Genomic DNA, 18,569 nt, shown 5'->3' with positions numbered 1-18,569 from the left:
TGCTCCGCAACAGGAGAGGCCACAACAGTGAGAGGCCTGGGAGAGTCCAAAACAGTGAGAGGCCCGCGTACAGCAAAAGAAAAAAAAAAAAAAACTATTAGAATTCATCAATGAATTAGTAAAGTTGAAGGATACATAATTAGTATACAGAAATCTGTTACATTTCTATACACTAACAGTAATCTATCAGAAACAGAAATTAAGAAAACAATCTCATTTCCAATTACATCAAAAATGATAAAATACCTAGGAATAAATCTATACAAACTTGATAAATTGTAAGACTCTGATGAAAGAAACTGAAGATAACACAAACAAATGAAAGATATACCTTGTTCATGGATTGGAAAAATTCATATTGTTAAAATGATCATACTACCCAAAGCAATCTACAGATTGAATGCAATTCCTATCAAAATATCCATGGCATTTTTCACTAAACTGAAAAAAAATTCTAAAATTTGTATGGAAATACAAAAGACCCTGGGTAGCCAAAACAATCTTGAGGAAGAAGATCAAAGCTGGAGGTGTCACACACACTGATTTCAACCTATACTACAAATCTACAGTAATCAAAACAGTATGGTTCTGGCACAAAAAAAAAACCTTATAGGTCAATGGGATAGAATAGAGAGCTCTGAAATGAACCTACACTTTATGGTCAATTAACTGAAACAAAGGAGGCAAGAATATACAATGGGGAAAAGACAACCTCTTCAATGAATGGTGTTTGGAAAAGTAGAGAGCTACATGCAAAATAATCAAACTAGCCTACTTTCTCAATCTATATACAAAAATAAAATCAAAATTGATTAAAGACTTAAGTATAAGACCTGAAAACTTGTAGGAATAAAAATCCTACAAGAAATTATAATCAGTATGCTCTTTGACATTGGACTTAGGAATGCTTTTTTGGCTATGCCTCCTCAGGCAAGGGAAACAGAAACAAAAGTAAATAAATGGGACTACAGCAAACTAAAAAGTTTTTGCCCAGCAAAGGAAACTATTAATAAAATGAAAAGGCTGCCTACTAGATAGGAAAAATATTTGCAAATGATATATCTAATAAGGGATTAGTATCAAAAATATACAAAGAACTCATACAACTCAACATCAAAAAACAAATAACCCATTTTAAAAATGGGTAGAGGACTTGAAGAGACATTTTTTCCAAGAAAGATATATAGATGGCCAACAGACACATAAAAAGATGTTCAACATCACTAATCACCACAAAAATGCGAACCAAAACCACAATGAAATATCACCTTGCAGTTGTCTAAACAGCTATTATCAAAAAGACAACAGATAACAAGTGTCGATGAGAATGTGGAGAAAAGGAAACCCTGATACACTGTTGGTGGAAATGTAAATTGGTACAGCTGCTATGGAAAAAGTATGGTGGTTCCTCAAAAAATTAAAAATAGAACTGCCATACAATCCAGCAATTCCTCTCCTGGATATTTAAGCAAAGAAAGCAAAAACACTAATTAGAAAAGATATATGTACCACTCTGTTCACTGCAGCATTATTTACAATAGCCAAGATATGGGAGAAACCTAAGTGTCCATTAATAGATGTATGGTTAAAGAAGATGTGATATCTATACATCTATTTATAGATACACACACACAGAATGGATTATTACTCAGCCATAAAAAAGAAAGAAATCTTGCCATTTGTGACATGGTTGGACCTCTAGGGTTATATGCTAAGTGAAATAGGTCAGACAGAGAAAGACAAGTACTGTATGATTTCCCTTGTATGTGGAATCTAAAAAACAAAGTAAATGAACAAACACAACAAAACAGAAAAAGAGTTATAGATACAGAAAACAGGTGTTTGCCAGAGAGGAAGGGGATGTGAGGGGGAAAGAAAATAATGAAAATGAGACTACTATTCTCAAAACTATAGGATATAGTATTATCTTCACTGAAAGGTAAATAAAGGTATAATGTTGAATGTTCATTAGAAATCAGAAAAAAAATTGAGAAAATTATGTATTCAAATAAATAAGTGTGAAAAATATCTTAAAAGTATATCTATAAAAATGCTGGAGGGCTTCCCTGGTGGTGCAGTGGTTGAAAGTCCGCCTGCCGATGCAGGGGACACGGGTTCGTGCCCCAGTCCGGGAAGATCCAACATGCCGTGGAACGGCTGGGCCCATGAGTCATGGCTGCTGAGCCTGCGCGTCTGGAGCCTGTGCTCCGCAACGGGAGAGGCCACAACAGTGAGAGGCCCGCATACCACAAAAAAAAAAAAAAAAAAAAAAAATGCTGGAAAGTCAGAAAGAGAAAATAAAGATAAAATAAACATGATACAAAGTAATAACTTTTAAAATATTTGGTTGAAAGAGACAATTTTAGTTACATTCAAAATTTGTTTACTAAGCCTACTTAAGAATTCCTAAAATCTGAATCATATAATGATGAGAAATGACCAAATTTGTTGTCAAAGATTTATAAGTCTTTGACAATTTAAAAAGTCATATGAACTTGACAATTGCATGGGCAAGGCTCCTTAGTAAATATTCAAGAGATACCTAATTCCTATATTCCTGAAATTGTTTCAAAGTGTAGGAAAAAAGAAAGTGTCTTAAGACAGACCACTGTCCTCAAAAAGCAGGCACCAAAAGAAAACAATACAACCTCACTCATTATTACAGAGGGTAAAATCTTAAAATAAGTATTAGCTATCCCAACTGAGTGATTCCCATTCAAACAAAAACACACAATGACTAAGGTCTGTTTTAAGAATGCAAGCACGGTTCAAAATAACAAGATATATTGATTTAATTCATTACCTTAGTATACTAGAAAAAAAAATGAAGACTCTCAATAGAATTAGAAAAGGCATGTAATAATGTTCAACAAATACTTGTGCTTTATATTTAATCCAACATCTCAATACTAAGATACTTTCTTAACATGATGAAGAGTACCTACCAGAAATTTTGCAATATCATACTTCAAGATGAAATAATAGTGGTATTAGGATCAAAGTCAGAAATAATACAAGAATTACAAGAACACCCATTTACCACCAATATTATTCTTGAATTTGAAATCTACTCAAGAAAACAAGAAAAATAGGAAAAAGTATGATTGTTGAAAAGGAAAAGTGATCTTTTTCTAAAGAATACTTTGACAATCTAACAGAATAAACTGAAAAATCATTTCAAATAACAAGATGGTGACTAAAAAAATCAACACTAGTATTTATAAAAATACTAGTCTGAAATTATAATTTAAAAAAATTTCAAGTCTCAACATAAAATAATTGTTTTTATGTTTTACGTATTATTTTTGGAATAATCTTAAATGTGCAAGAGCTACATGAATAATACTACACAACCTCAGTGAGAATCATAGAAATAACTGAATAAACAGAAATATATACAAAGGTCCTTAAGCAAATTACTCAACATTATAACATGTCTATTCTCCCATAATCACTTTCTAAATACAGTGCCATTAAAATAAATATCCTTTAATATACAAAATGATTTTAAACTTCATTTGAATAAATAAAACACAAAAATAGCCAATAATAATGAAAATTGGTTTGCCTTATCACAAATCAACATCATATAGCTAAAATATTAAAATGATGTTGTTTTCGAATAAGTAGATTCAAGGAGATTATCACATGTGATAAATGTACTATTTTAAATACCTGGTAGAATAATAATTAACAAATGGTGTTGGAATAATTTACTATATATAAAAATATAAAGTTTTTTTCTTTTCCTCTAAAGTTAATTATTTTTTTAAACAATGAAGTACAGTTAATTTATAATATGTTAGTTTAAGGTGTAGATCATAGTGATTCAGTATTTTTGCAGATTACACTTCATTATAGGTTATTAAAAGAGAATGGGTATAATTCCCTGTGCTAAATAGTATATCTTTATTGCTTATCTATTTTATATATAGTAGTCTGTATCTGTTAACCCCATACCCCTAATTTGTCCCTCTCCCTTTCCCCTTCTCCCCTCTGGTAATCACAAATTTGTCTTTTATATGGTGAGTCTATTTCTGTTTTCATATTCTTCAATTTCTATTATTTTTCAGATTTCACATATAAGTGATATTATATAATATTTGTATTTCTCTGCCTGACAGTTCACTAAGCATAATATTCTCTAGGTCCATCCACATTGCTGCAAATGGCAGTATTTCATTCAAATATGTAGTTTTATCCTTACTACAACCCCAAACTAAAATAATTTCCAAGTGGAATGATATATAGAAGTAAAAATATTAAAATGTCAGAATAAAATAACTCATCTTTTTATAAGCCTAGAGTTGTGAAGAACATTTTTTAGCATTCTATAAAGAATAGACACCCCAAATACTCACTGGTTTGACCACATTAGAATTAGTTTTCTGAACAGCAAAAGACACTATAGATAAAACTAATACACAAATGATAAACTGGAAAAAACATATGATAAGGGAAAATTTCACTGAAATTGTCCCTTCTAAGTTAAATGGAATAAAATTCTATATAGCAAGTCCATACCAATAGAACAATGAACAAAGGATATGAACAAATAAAGAAAAAGAAAATAAACAAAAGCAAGTACAGAATAAAAGTGGTCAACATAAAAAAGTTATCTTTTATTAATGATAAGTATGATGTAAGTTAAATCTGCATGTTTCTTAATAAAACTACGTTAGCTTATTTGTTTAGACATTCCCAAAGGAGTTTAAGTTTTACAAATCAAAATCATTTAACTTTTACAAATTTTTAAATTTCATTATCAAATTGTGACATGATAAGAGGGAAGAGCAAATGAACCATGGGATGTCATTTAGAAGGGAAAATTAATAACTTGGAGCATAATGGAAAGAGAAATTACAGTAATAGGTCAGGAGCTTACCAGGAGGGGGGTCTACAGCAAATTTATTTTATATCTAGGCAAGGAGAAGAATAAGCAAAAGGACAGCTATCTGGAAATGTGCAATAGGGATATGGTTTCAGAAGCACAGAATGAAAACCATGATCATGCCAGGAAACCTGTCTTAAAAAAGAGTGGCAAAGTACCTACAGTCTGGAAAATGAGGCAGGACAGAAGGACATAAATTTGAGCCAGTTTTCTTCCTGTTATAAAATCAGTCTTCACCTCTGAGTCAGTTGCCCAAAAAGACTGAGAAACTTTGAATACCGAAGAGAACTAAGGTGAAGGGTACCAGGTAGATTTCCAGTCTCTGCATGAAATAATTCAGGCAGGAATACTCCTTGTAGTCCTTGGAAATGTAGACACAATATCTTTATACACAGAGTAAAAGATAACTTCCACATTGTGTATTTTAACAAAAAATGTTCTGTGGTCACAGTGCCAGTTGTCCTCTAACTGGTTCTAAAAGGTCAGGATAGCATGCAGATATATGAGTGTTCTGGGTAAACAGCTGAGATGGAACTATGATTACAAAAAACATATGTTTCAATAAAGGAAAAATGGACACTTCATTGAATAATATTAAGAATAAAGGAATTTTTACTTACATTTGTATTAAATTGGTCTTGTGACCGCTAGGAGAGAGTCAGTGTATCGTATGTTACTGATATTACAGCTCTTAGGTATGTGCATGGGACCAACAGAATTGATTTTGCAAGATGTTAAAAGATGCCAAGAAAGTTACCATCTGGCATAATTTATAAGTATCTCCCTTATAATTTTTTTTTTTTTTTTTTGCGGTATGTGGGCCTCTCACTGTTGTGGCCTCTCCCATTGCGGAGCACAGGCTCCGGACGCGCAGGCTCAGCGGCCATGGCTCACGGGCCTAGCCTCTCCGCAGCATGTGGGATCTTCCCGGACCGGGGCACGAACCCGTGTCCCCTGCATCGGCAGGCGGACTCTCAACCACTGCGCCACCAGGGAAGCCCCTCCCTTATAATTTTTTTCCTAATTTCTATCTATTTCAGGTTTAAGTCACGTAATTTTCCTTTATTCACCTCAATTCACAAAGTATTTGTTGAAAGGTACTATGAGCACTTCATAGTTCCTGTCCCTATGCCTTTCCCACATGTGTTATGCTATAAGTTGTCTGCTCAATTCTCTCATTTTCCTAGTTATCTCTCTGTTGACCTTGGCAACCCTCACAGTTTAACAACTCAGATTATGTATTAATCTAGCATCCACTTACTGCTTTTTAAAAATAACTCTGAAATTGCTTGGTTGTAAAAATTTTCTTATCCATATCTATGGAGTCAAGCATAATATATGGTGTCACAGGTTTTTCCAGAAAGGAGAGACCAAGACATTTAAGTGTGCAAAAGGTTTATTGGGACGTAATACTCTTTAAAGGAAAACGGAGGAAGTGGATTAAGCAGGGAGAGTCAAGTTTCTGCCAGCCGACCAGGAGCTCTGAAGCAAAGTCTCTCTCTATCTGAAGGTCCAACAATGAGCAGTAATGGCCAGGCCCTTGTAACACTGCCTTACTCAGTAATTGCCTGAAGGCTGCCTAGAGAATAGTGTGACCTCGACTTGAAAGCAGAGGTGGACCCTGAACAATCTAACAGCTGGAGCTCTCAGCTAGCCACACTCCTTGCATCTGAGCAGCCACAAATGGTGTCTAATATTACCCTTGTATGCCTCTGTCCTAATCTTATTCATTTAGCTCCAAGTTTTCTCCTTTCGGTCTCAGTAAAATCTTTGATTAAAGGGGACAGGCTTTACTTATTTTATTTTTACTGCCAGGGACAAGCAGGGGACCTGACATTTAGAAAGCACCTAGTAAATATCTGCGAAATTTTATTAAATGGATAAAGTTAGCCCATTATGTGTTGATTAAGTCAAAAAGCTACAGATTCACTTTTAAGTCATCAGTTTTGCTTCTTTGGACCCCAAAACATAGGTGAATTAAACTTAAATTAAATTACCCTTAGCCCCTGCTAGCCCTTAGTGACTCTTCTGATAAATATCTCATACTTCTACCTGACCCTAAAAGCCATTATTCCCCATAAGTCTTAATACTCAGGACAACTCCAACTCCTTTGATCAGACCCTTAGGTGTACGCAACTGACTAAACTGTATTTGAATTTGTATACTCCTTTCAATTCCATACTTTATATAATCAGTCCCTACCTGGTAAGTTATTCCTATTTCTTTCCCCTCTCCCTACAAGTTCCAGCATAGGAATTGCTTTATGGCAATCTTTAAGGCCTTAAAATTTGTTACAGTGCTAAGGACACTCTAAATATTCAAAAAAATACCCATTTGAAATGAACTGTATTGCTGACGGGGCCTGAAAATGACTGTTAGGCAATAACAAAGAGCATGTAAGAATGTCATTACAAAGCTTTTTTCTTAAGACTTTCCTAAGTTAGTACAACATCCCAGAAACTCATTGATGATAAAGGCCACTTTCCAGTGTAAGGAAAGACTCTTCACAAAACACTGAAGTTAAAAAAATGAAATATCTAACCGTAAGTTTCTTTTTAACTCTCCACATAATAAAATAAGGTGACCCATTCCACATCTCCTGAATCTGATATGAGATCAATGCTCGCAATACTTTCTTAGTATCATCTACTGTTAAACTAAACAGAGAAGAGGGAAAAAGTCATTTCATTATTTTTTGGCTTCTAAAACTATGGAGCTGATTATTCTTTCTCCCTGCCCCCCTATTTACCTGAATTCAAAGTAGGCACAAAAAACCCCAAACTCAAATATAATTAGTTACTTGGATTTGTAAAATTAATATTAGCACAACTTCACCCTGCCATGCAAGCTGTGCTCCACACAACTCCAGGGAACGTCATCCACACAGACTGTGATGTAAATGCACTCATACAATGTGCAAAGCAGCAGCCCTGAGTAAGGTAAAGTCGTCTCGTTCCTCTCTTACTCACATAGGCCATGTGATTATAAATCATTACATTTTTTTAATAGTAAAAAGAGAACTATACCCCACTAAAAGATATACGGATGGCAAGTAAACATCTGAAAAGATGTCATCACATGTCATTAAGGAACTGCAAATTAAAGCAACAATGAGATACTATTGCATACCTATTAGAATGGCCAAAACCTACTTACACTGACAATACCAAATGCTGGTGAAAATGTGGAGCAAAAAGAACCTCATTCATTGCTAGTGGGAATGCAAAATGGTACAACCACTTTGGAAGATAGTTTTGCAGTTTTTTTTTTTTCAAAACTAAGCATCCTCATACCATAAAACCCAGCAATCAAGCATCCTTGTATTTATCCAAACAAGTTGAAAATTTGTGTGCACACAAAAACTTGCACATGGATGTTTATACCCACTTTGTTCATAATTGCTAAAATGTGTAAGTAACCAAGATGTCATTCAATAGGTGAATGGATAAATTGTTGTACCTCCAGACAATGGAATATTCTTTAGTTCTAAAAAGCAATGAGTTAATAAGCCATGAAAAGACATGGAGGAAACTTAAATGCATATTACTAAGTGAAAGAAGCAAGTCTAAAAAGGCTACACATGCTACATACTATATTATTCCAACTATATGACATTCTGGAAAAGGAAAAACTATGGAGACAGTAAAAATATTATAGGTTGCCAAAGGTTAGGGGAAAATAAGGATGAATAGGCAGAACACAGAGTATTTTTAGGGCAGTGAAAACTATTCTGTACAATATTGTAATGGTGGATATATGTCATTACGTATTTCTCAAAACCCATAGAAGGTACAACACCAAGAGTGAACCCTAATGTAAACTGGACTTTGGGTGATAATGCTGTGTCAATGTAGGTTCATTGATTGTAACAAATGTACCACTGTGGTGCAGGATGTGGATAATGGATACTGTACATATGTGGGGACAGGGAGTAACATGGAGACTCTCTATACTTTCTGCTAATTTTGCTGTGAACCTAAAAGTGCTCTAAAAATAATGTTTATTAACTAAGAAAAGAGAATTGCTAATATGGAATATAACACAAAATAGAGGTTCCTGAAGGCAATATTTCTATATTTATGTTATAAAAAATGGAGATAAAATGTTTTTATCCACAATGCAAAATCTTTGTTTTTATTATATAAACAAAACATGATTTCTGATTAGAAAGTACACAAAATTGTCAGAAAGAAAGGAATAATCACCTAACATTCTACCACTTAAATAACCACTATTAACAGATTGATGATTGTGATTTTCATGTATTTTTAATGCATATGTGGTGCAATTAAAAAGTTACTTTATATTTTTGAACCCTTATTAAAAATTATAATATATTAAAAGACAAACAGTTCCTCAGGTATGTATATGTGTGTGTGTGTGTGTGTGTATATATATATATATATATATATACACACACACACACCTTTAAGAAAATGTATTTAATAGTAATCAATGGAAAGGGTTCACAGGAGGATTATCTTCGAGTATATTTTGCTCTATTTTGTTTTACAAAAATGGTATTCAACATGGAATGTATATAGTTCCATCCATATTAGTTATGAGAAAAATGAATCTTTGGAACCAAAAGAAAATCAATAAAAATATCTTAGAATTCAACCAAATCATCAGTTCTAAAGCAAATCTTACTTTAGTATAGATGACTGCCATATTATGTTTCCAGGAACTATAGAATGCCATAAAGGAGAAGAAGATGTGAACATTCAATGCGCTAGAAGTGGTTCAATGTAAGAAATCTCTTCCAGAGAAATTGATTGGATTGCCCTATGGATCTTTTTCCTCATTCTGTTGATAACTAGGGAGAACATATGCACACTCTCCAGAAGATGAGTCAAGATAAAGGGTGTGAAATTCCAATATTAATGCTTCAAGGCAAGAGGGTGTTGCTCAAGTCCTAAGAAAAAATTAGATCATGATTCTAGGAGGTGGGCTGTCAAAGAAAACAGAGATACACAACACATAGATTTGTTCTATCTTTCCATGAGGTTATAACAGTAAGGGTTCCTGGCCATCACTCTTTCTTACCTCTTAGATGCTTTCTTTCCTTCCTAACAACATATGACTAAACCAGCTTAAGGAAGCTTCAAATGTGAGGGTGTGGAGGCAAGAGGAAAAGAGGGCAACTAATCTTCTCTGAGATAAATATATGGCAAATTTCTTTCCTCTGCTCTTAATCTCTCTCCTTTTGGCTATAATGAGTGTGACTTTCTTTCATACTATACCCCTTCTAAAATTCATGTTTGCAATATAGGAAATAACTATTCAAGATAAAAAAGCATGGGTAACAAAGAATATCTCATAGTCTAGCCCAGGTTACTAAAATATTGCAATGGAATTTTAGACCAAAGCCTCAGTTAGGAACTGCTTTGTTTGCTATTACTCCCAGTACATATATTTTCCTTGGTAACTTTTGAGTAAAAGGATTGACTGTGCAAAAGCAGATTTCAAATAGCCTTGGGTGCCCCAGCAAAACCCATCATAATAGTATCTAGATTTCCCTAAAATCCCACATAATAATATACAAATGTCCCTAAGGTTGATCTAATTGACCACCATAATTCTGTATTTATGTCAGTCTATTCAATAACAGAAGAAAAACCACCCTCTGACCAATATCTGTAAGCCATGGATAAATAATATCCCTAGCAATTGTTTTAGATCCTCAATGTCTTCTACTCCAATCCATTTTTTTATCAGATTCTTTCATCATGGCTTCTAACTTTTGGTTCTGTATATCATTTACAGTTTATTTTTGCACCATTAACTCTGGATGTTTATATGGACTTCTGGCTTTGCACCACAGTATTTCCTAAATGAATGTGACTTGAACTCACTCCTCTGGTTCTTTCCATTTTAGGTTACCATTAATATTGGAAATTTTAAGCCCTTGGGAGACCAAGCACGTTTCATCCCCAAACAGGAGCAGATTCAGACAATGATTGCTTTATCTAATTACTGAAACTCGAATTCCATTCTTGATTAAGCTTTACATTACTTTGCTCACAGTATCTTTCTCTAATGCACTCCCAGTATTAAATGCTGATATTTTCTCAACCCCTCCCCTTTCCCTACTCCCTAACTCTTTTAATGTTTTCTGGATCCTAGGTTCTCTTAGGTATTCTATAGTATTAACTGCTCTCACTATAGCTTCTAATAAACCAAGCTCCAAGTCACTAAAGACTAGACATGTGAGTAGTAAAAATAATAAAAGAATAATATATCAACTGAGTGAGCTGAAGAGAAGACTAAAAATGAAGCTAGCAGAAGATGGAATGACAATTATATATAGAAGAAATAGATTCAAAGATGAATCTTACAATGAAAAATTATTTCAGTTACTATAAGAAAGTGAGCTTTGAAGACTTCATAATGTTGTATGAATGGTAGCTATAAACAATGAAAAAAGCATAGGAAAATGTACATATTTATAGACTATGAAAGAATAATTTTTAATAAATGACATTAGTAGTGATACGGTTAGTAGAATTACTAATATCAAAGAGCTTTAGAAAACTCCTTATAATTAATATATTTTAGCAAAAGATTTATAACATTCAAAATGCTTCCAAAATCTTGAAATGGTATATTACATGTAACTTCATAAGTATTAAATAACATAACATTTATAATATATATTATTCCTATTTATGTATATATAATGGTCACTTGCCATAACACAACATATATACAAATATACATATATATGGATATGTATATATACATCTACATTTATATATGGGTGTTGGCTATCAGTATATCCAAATTGGTTATCAGTATACAACATACCCATATCCAACTTGGATATCAGTATACATCAGTGAAAGTCTTCTCTAAAGCTTATAAAAAGCAGGTGACATGCCTGAAATCAACATATTTATATTCTACAAAGAGGGCAAAAGACACTTCACATAAACTTTATAGAGCATACTATCATCTGGAGCAAATTAATACAGTTGGCACTGCATGCTAATGAGGAAAAAGTTTTGCATAAGATACATTTGCCTTTTAAACCTATGTTTTTATTCAATGGATAAATTTTGGTGGGATTTAAGGGCTTGCGGACATTACTGTACTATATCTAGAACACGTGTCCTCAATTACATTGAAATCAGACTAATGTCAGTCTGGACAGTTTGTATTCCCTTCTAATTATGTTAATGTAATGGAAACATTTGTAGCTCAGGCTATTCAGGTACAGGTGCAAATATGAAGGAGTTTACAGACAAACACAGTGCTTTATAAATTATAAAAAGTTCATTCCAGTTAATTATACAATAATGCTGAGTTTTCATTTTTACCATTACCTAATGGTAAAAGCAAAACAAAATTCTAAAAATAAAAAAGCACAAACTTTGGAGTCAGATGATCTCGAGTTAAATCCTACCAATGTCACTTAACTGTTTGGCTTTTGGTAAGTTAATCAACCCCTATGAGCCTTAGTTTCCCTAATCATAAAAAAAGAGGTAAAAATACCTCTTCCAGTATTGTGAAAAATATATTACATACCACATGCAAAATATCTAGCACAGTGCCTGGTACATAGTAGGTACTCAATAAATATACATTTCTTTCTATTTTTATTGTGTCCTTAAAGCAATAGATGATTTTACACAGAATACTGAGTGAATATTATACTATATGTACAATTATCAGCCTTTAATAAACTAAATATTTCTTTATGTTTTCAGCTACTGAGAATATATTTTATATTACTATTAATAACTACTTCCAATAATTAATAAGAGAAAGCACATATATAAAGCATAAATTATAAAATGGTTCTGTTAAGAGTGATTAATACATCACAAAAATTACATTTATACTACATTATATGACTTTTATCACATCAAGAAAATCTCAAGCATAATATTAACAATAGAAGACATTTAAAAGAGATTAAAGAAATTATCACTAATACAACATAAACTATAACTATAGTGTCTTAAAAATATTTCAAAGAAAAGTAATAAAATAATTATACTTACATGTTTCCAACGTGCATACTTTTCTGTTATATTGGTTCCAGGATGAAATAAGAGATCCTTAAAGAGCTTATCTTCAAATCCTTTGTGTTTGTAAATCCATTTTTTTTCACTTTCACTAATAGTTTTTTCCTGATGTTTTTTATACAAGAACAAGTGGCTGAATATAAAGGGGGGGGAGAACAGTCATTTAGTTTTTTTGCAAAAAAAAAAAGAAAGAAAACTACTTATGAGTTCACTTACATCTTACAAAACATAGTGGTAAACTTAATGTAATATTTGTTTTCATATTTTTACTATATAAAGCTAGGCATTAGGGCTGGCTCATCAACATTCATCAAGGGATGAATGAGTGCTGAGAAATCTCTGGGGACATGAATGCACAAACAATTCTGTAACTATATCTGGCTATGCATTTTATAATATAATGTCAGAGAGAACATGACTAAATTATCTATAGAAATATGTTAACCAATATAAACTCTTTTTATCTTTCTTCTCCAGTAAAGAAATAACTTCTTATTTCCACCTAGGAAAACTACTTTACAGCAGTGCTGTCCAAGAGAATATAATGCATGCCATAAAGTAACTTAAAATTTTCTATTAGCCACACTAAGAAAAAAGTAAAAAGAAATAGGCGAGATTAATTTTAATACATTTGACCCTTGAACAACACAAGTGTGAACTGCATGAGTTCACTTATATATGAATGTTTTTCAGTAAAAATAGTACTATACTATCTGTTATTGGTTGAACCCACCACACTGCGGAACCCGCAAGTACAGAGGGACAAGTGTAAAGGACTAGAGCATCTGAAGATTTTGGTATCTGCAGCAGGTCCTGGAACCAATCTCTTGCAGATAGCAAGCGATGACTGTATTACGTTTTATTTAACCTAATGTATTCAAAATATTACTAGATAAATGGCATCAACAAACTAATATCACAATAGTAAAATACTAAATGTTAGCTCTGTAAGATCAAAAACAAGGGAAGGATAACATCTCTCACCCAATCTATTCAACATTGTACTCAAAGTCCTACTCAGTCCAATAAGGAAATAAGAAGAAAACCATATACCAATATAATCTTTGAATACAGATGCAAAAATTCTAAATGCTAATAAAAAGAATCCAGCAATGTAAGCAAAGAATAATAAGACTATGACCAAGTATTACAAAGCTCATTACATAAACAATTTAATGAAGAGAAAAATGTAAGAGTATATAAATGAATGAAGAAAGTCATTGGATAAAATTCAGCAGCCAATCTATTTTAAATTTTTTGTAAGAGAGGATATCAAAGTAAACTACTTCAATATCATGAAGACAGATTACCAAAAACCAATAATATTCATTATATGTGATAAAAGAGCAAAATCATTTGAATTAAAATGATGAAACAAGTAGGAACTTTACTCTTACCATTATTATTAAATAGCAAAAGAAAAACAAAAATGACCAAGGAAAGCAATTTTTCCATTTCTCAGATTTTTAAAGTGGGCTCCACCTGTTCATTCCTTCATTCAAATATTTTCACTGATGATCTACAAATTAGTTAGGGTGAAATATATTGAGAATAAAACTTATACTGGTTCAAATAAGACAGAATTTTACTTTTCTCACATGCAGTCTACACTGGTGGAGCAGCGCTGCTCCATAAAATAATTCAATCTTGCCTCAGCATACTCAAAGACACTGTCATTAACCCACATGACTAATGCATTCCAGCCCATGGGAAGGGAAAGGCATGAAAACAAAGGGGGTACAGTTACCATTTAAGTATTTGAAGCAGCAGTTGTTGTAATTAATTCTGTTCACTTACAAATCTAACAAAAACATAGTCAGATGAACACACTTAGCTGCAAGTAAAATTGGTTAACAAAATCTCTAGTAGTTACTCAACTGCAAAAAGAAAAGAAAAGAATGGATTTTCAAGGAAAAAGTAGTATTTTGAAAATGACCACTATGTGCTCTCTGAAGAGAAGAAAGTCTGTAATACCATGAATGTTATATTCTCTAATAAGTAGAGTTAGACAATATAGAAATAAAACACTAAATATATAATAAGTGAATTGCTTTTCACATAGGCTGGATTGGGATAGTATTGCTAAGAGGAAACAAGTTATAGTGAGAATCTCAGAAAAACATTCTAGTAAAGCAAATGACAAGTACAAAAGGCCAGGTGGAAGTATGCTTAGGGAGGCAAGAACACGCTTGGCATGTTTGAAGAACAGGAAGGTCACTGGGATGGACAGTTACTGCAGAGTTTTAAGCAGAAGAGTGGCTTTGAGATCAGACAAGATCAAGATGGTGAAGTAGGAGGATGTGGAAATAACCTCCCCACAACGAACACATCAAAAATACATCTACATGTGGAACAATCCTCACTGGAAAGTAAGCAGAGACTGGAAGAAATATTCCTGTACAACCAAAGCTGTGAGAAAGATCCCCACAGAATCAGGTAGGAAGGAAGAGATGTGATCAGGTCAGGACCTGTGCCCCTGGGAGGAGACTCAGAAGAAAAGAGATACTACACAGGTGGAGACTCTCCCTGAGGAATGAGCAGTTTGAGCCACATATTGAGCACCCCAGCCCTGGGGTCCGACACTGGGAAGGCAAGCCCACTTGTCTGGTTCCAGGGCTGGTGGGACTAACAGCAGGGCTGTGGGAAGCCTGCTTGTGAGGAATATGCACAAACTCCCTTGCTCCCGAAACAGTGCAGAGGGGGTGGATTGAGACTGCAGGGTGGCTGGCTGATTTCCTGGAACTGTCCTAGCCTGTGTACCAACCTAAGGAGAGTGGTCACTCATGATGCAGCTCCACACTGGGGAAAGGGCTCTGTGGCTGAGGGACAAAGGACACTCAGACACAAAGCAGCAACTGAGAAAAGCAGGGGCAACCATTACCGGTGCTCACACAGGCAGTGCATTGGAAACAGTCCAGGTCCCTGCCAAGGCCGGACCACCAGAGCTTATGCCCCAACCCACACCAAGCCCACACGCTAGCCACTCTGGCCCCATCATTGCTTCCCTCTGGGGTGAGAGTGCCGGTGCTGGGTGTGGGAAGAGCAAACATTTAATGGGAACAGACAGAGCCGGCTTGAACATGACCCCCAGGGCTTCTGCTCCAGCAGCTTGGGACAGGCCCCTTCCACCAACAGGGTGGTGACAGCCACTGAGCAGAGGAAAAGCCCCAGCTCACTCATGGCTCTGGACCTAGCCACTCCTTCTCCAGCCCCACCTCCTACTAAGGTGATAGCTGCAAGCACACCTTCAGGAAAGATGTGACTAGTATTGTCAGATCTAGCTCTCCCATCAAGGCCACTGGGCACACACAGACTGTAGAGAAATGCTTCCACACAAGGACATTCTTTCAGGACTGTAATAAGTTACTGTTTCACCTAATTTCATAGAGACAGAGAAAGTTAAGCAAAATGAGAAGATAAAGGAATTTTGTTTCAATTGAAAAGGTAAGAGAAAACTCCTGAAAAACAACCAATGAAACAGAAAGAAATAATTTACCAGATAAAGAGCTCAAACCATTAGTAATAAGAATGCTAAATGAATTAGAGAAAATTATAGACTAATAAAGTGCAAATTTTAACAAGGAACTAGAAATATAATAAAAGAACCAATCAGAACTGGAGAATACAGTAACTGAAATGAAAAACTAAAAGAAAAACCAACATTTGCATTATAGGGATCTGAGAAAAAGAGAGAAGAGAGTTGAAAATGTATTTGATGAAATTATGACTGAAAACTTCCCAAACATGAAGAAGGAAATAGATATCCAGGTACAGTAAGTACAGTGGGTCCCAAACAAGATGAACCCAAACAGACCCACACCAGGACATATCATAATTAAAATGACAAAAGTTAAAGAGAGGATTCTAAAGGTAGCAAGACAAAAACAAAGTGTCATATACAAGGGAACCCTCAAAAATCAGCTGATAGCCTCATAAGGCTATCAGCTGATTTTTATGCAGAAAAAATTACAGGCCAGAAGGGAGTAGCATGATATATTCAAAGTGCTGAAAGGGGAAAACTGCAACCTAGGACACACTACCCAGCATGACTATCATTTAGAAGTGGAAAGATGACTTCTCAGACAAGCAAAAACATAAAGAGTTCATTAATACTAAACCTACCCTAAAAGAAATGTTAAAGAATCTTTTCTAAGTGGAAAAGAAAAGGCTATAACAAGAAGAAAGAATCTATAAAGGAAAAATCCCACTAGTTAAAGCAAATACATAGTAAAGGATGAAAATCAACCACTTAAATAAGCTAGTACAAATATTTAAAAACAAAAAATTGTAAAATCAACTATCACTACAATAGTCAGTAAAGGATACACATGAAGATGTAATATATGACATCAAAAACAATATGTGTGGGAGGGGAGTAAAAAGTGTAGATATTTTAGAATGTGTTTGAATTTAAAGGACTACCCATTTTAAACAAATAGATATAGTTACAGGTCAACATATATGAACCCCATGGTAACCATAAATCAAAAACCTACAACAGATACACAAAAACTAGAAAGGAACACAGCATTCAATTAAAGAAAATCATCAATTCACAGGGAAGAAACTAATAGAAGAAGAAAACAACAGAGAAGAACTACAAAAGCAACCAGAAAATAAGTGATAAAATGACAATAAGTACATATCTATCAATAAGTGATAAAATGGCAATAAGTACATACCTATCAATAGTTACTTTAGATGTCAACGGACTGAATGCTCCAATCAAAAGACATAAGATAGCTGACTGAATTAAAAAAACAAGTCCTATCTTTAGAAAAAGTAGAACAAATTGAGACCACAGTTAGCAGAAAAAGTAGAAAAAGAATAATAAAATGATCCCAAAGTTAGAAGAAGGAAGAAAATAATAAAGATTAGAGAGGAAATACATGAAATAGAGAACAGGAAAACAATAGAAAATGTAACCAACCTAAGAGTTGGTTCTTTGAAAATATAAACAAAATCACAAAGCTTTAGCTAGACTAAGGGGAAAAAAAAAGAGAAATGACCCAAATTGACAAAATTGTAAATGAAAAATGAGACATTACAATTTATACCACAGAGACATGACACATCATAAGAGACCATTATGAACAACTATATGCCAACAAACTGGACAACTTAGAAGAAATTGAAAAATTATTAGAAACACAACTACTCGAAACAAATTAGGAATAAACAGAAAGTCTGAATAGACCAATTACCAATAAGGAGATCAAATCAGTAATAAAATGTCTCCCAATGAAGAGAAGCCCAGGACCAGATGGCTTCACTGTTGAATTTTACCAAACATTTAAAGAATTAGCACCAATTATTCTTAAACTCTCCCAAAAAATCAAAGAGGAGGAAACACTCCCAGACTCATTTTATGAGGCCAGCGTTACTCTGATACCAAAGCCAGATAAGGACACTAACAGAAAAGAAAACTACAGTTCAATCCCTGTTGAATTTAGGTGCAAAAAGTCTCAATAAAACATTAGCAAACTGAATTTAGCAGCACAGTTAAAGATCCTTCACCATGATCAAGTGGGATTTATACATGGGATGCAAAGAAGGTTCAACATATGCAAATAAATGTGATCCATCACATAAATAGAATGAAAGAAAAAAATCATATGATCATCTCAAGAGATGCAGAAGAAGCATT

At 33.9% G+C, this 18,569-nt stretch overlaps 1 protein-coding gene across 1 annotated transcript in view; it reads right to left on the bottom strand.

Moving 5' to 3' along the window:
* Positions 1 to 18,569, bottom strand: part of LRRIQ3 (leucine rich repeats and IQ motif containing 3) — a 232,589-nt gene that overhangs the window by 117,280 nt on the left and 96,740 nt on the right. The window contains exon 4 of the mRNA XM_089920929.1: positions 12,899 to 13,055. Coding sequence (XP_089777055.1) covers positions 12,899 to 13,055 — 157 coding nt within the window. The remainder of the gene's footprint in view (positions 1 to 12,898; positions 13,056 to 18,569) is intronic.

The sequence above is a fragment of the Delphinapterus leucas genome, chromosome 1 (assembly GCF_059928025.1).
Source record: "Delphinapterus leucas isolate spDelLeu-1000000601 "Yukka" chromosome 1, BTC_Dleu_Yukka2, whole genome shotgun sequence".
In the NCBI taxonomy this organism is placed as follows: Eukaryota; Metazoa; Chordata; class Mammalia; order Artiodactyla; family Monodontidae; genus Delphinapterus; species Delphinapterus leucas.
Note: the sequence above shows the minus strand (reverse complement) of the source record. Positions and strands in the feature narration are given on the sequence as shown.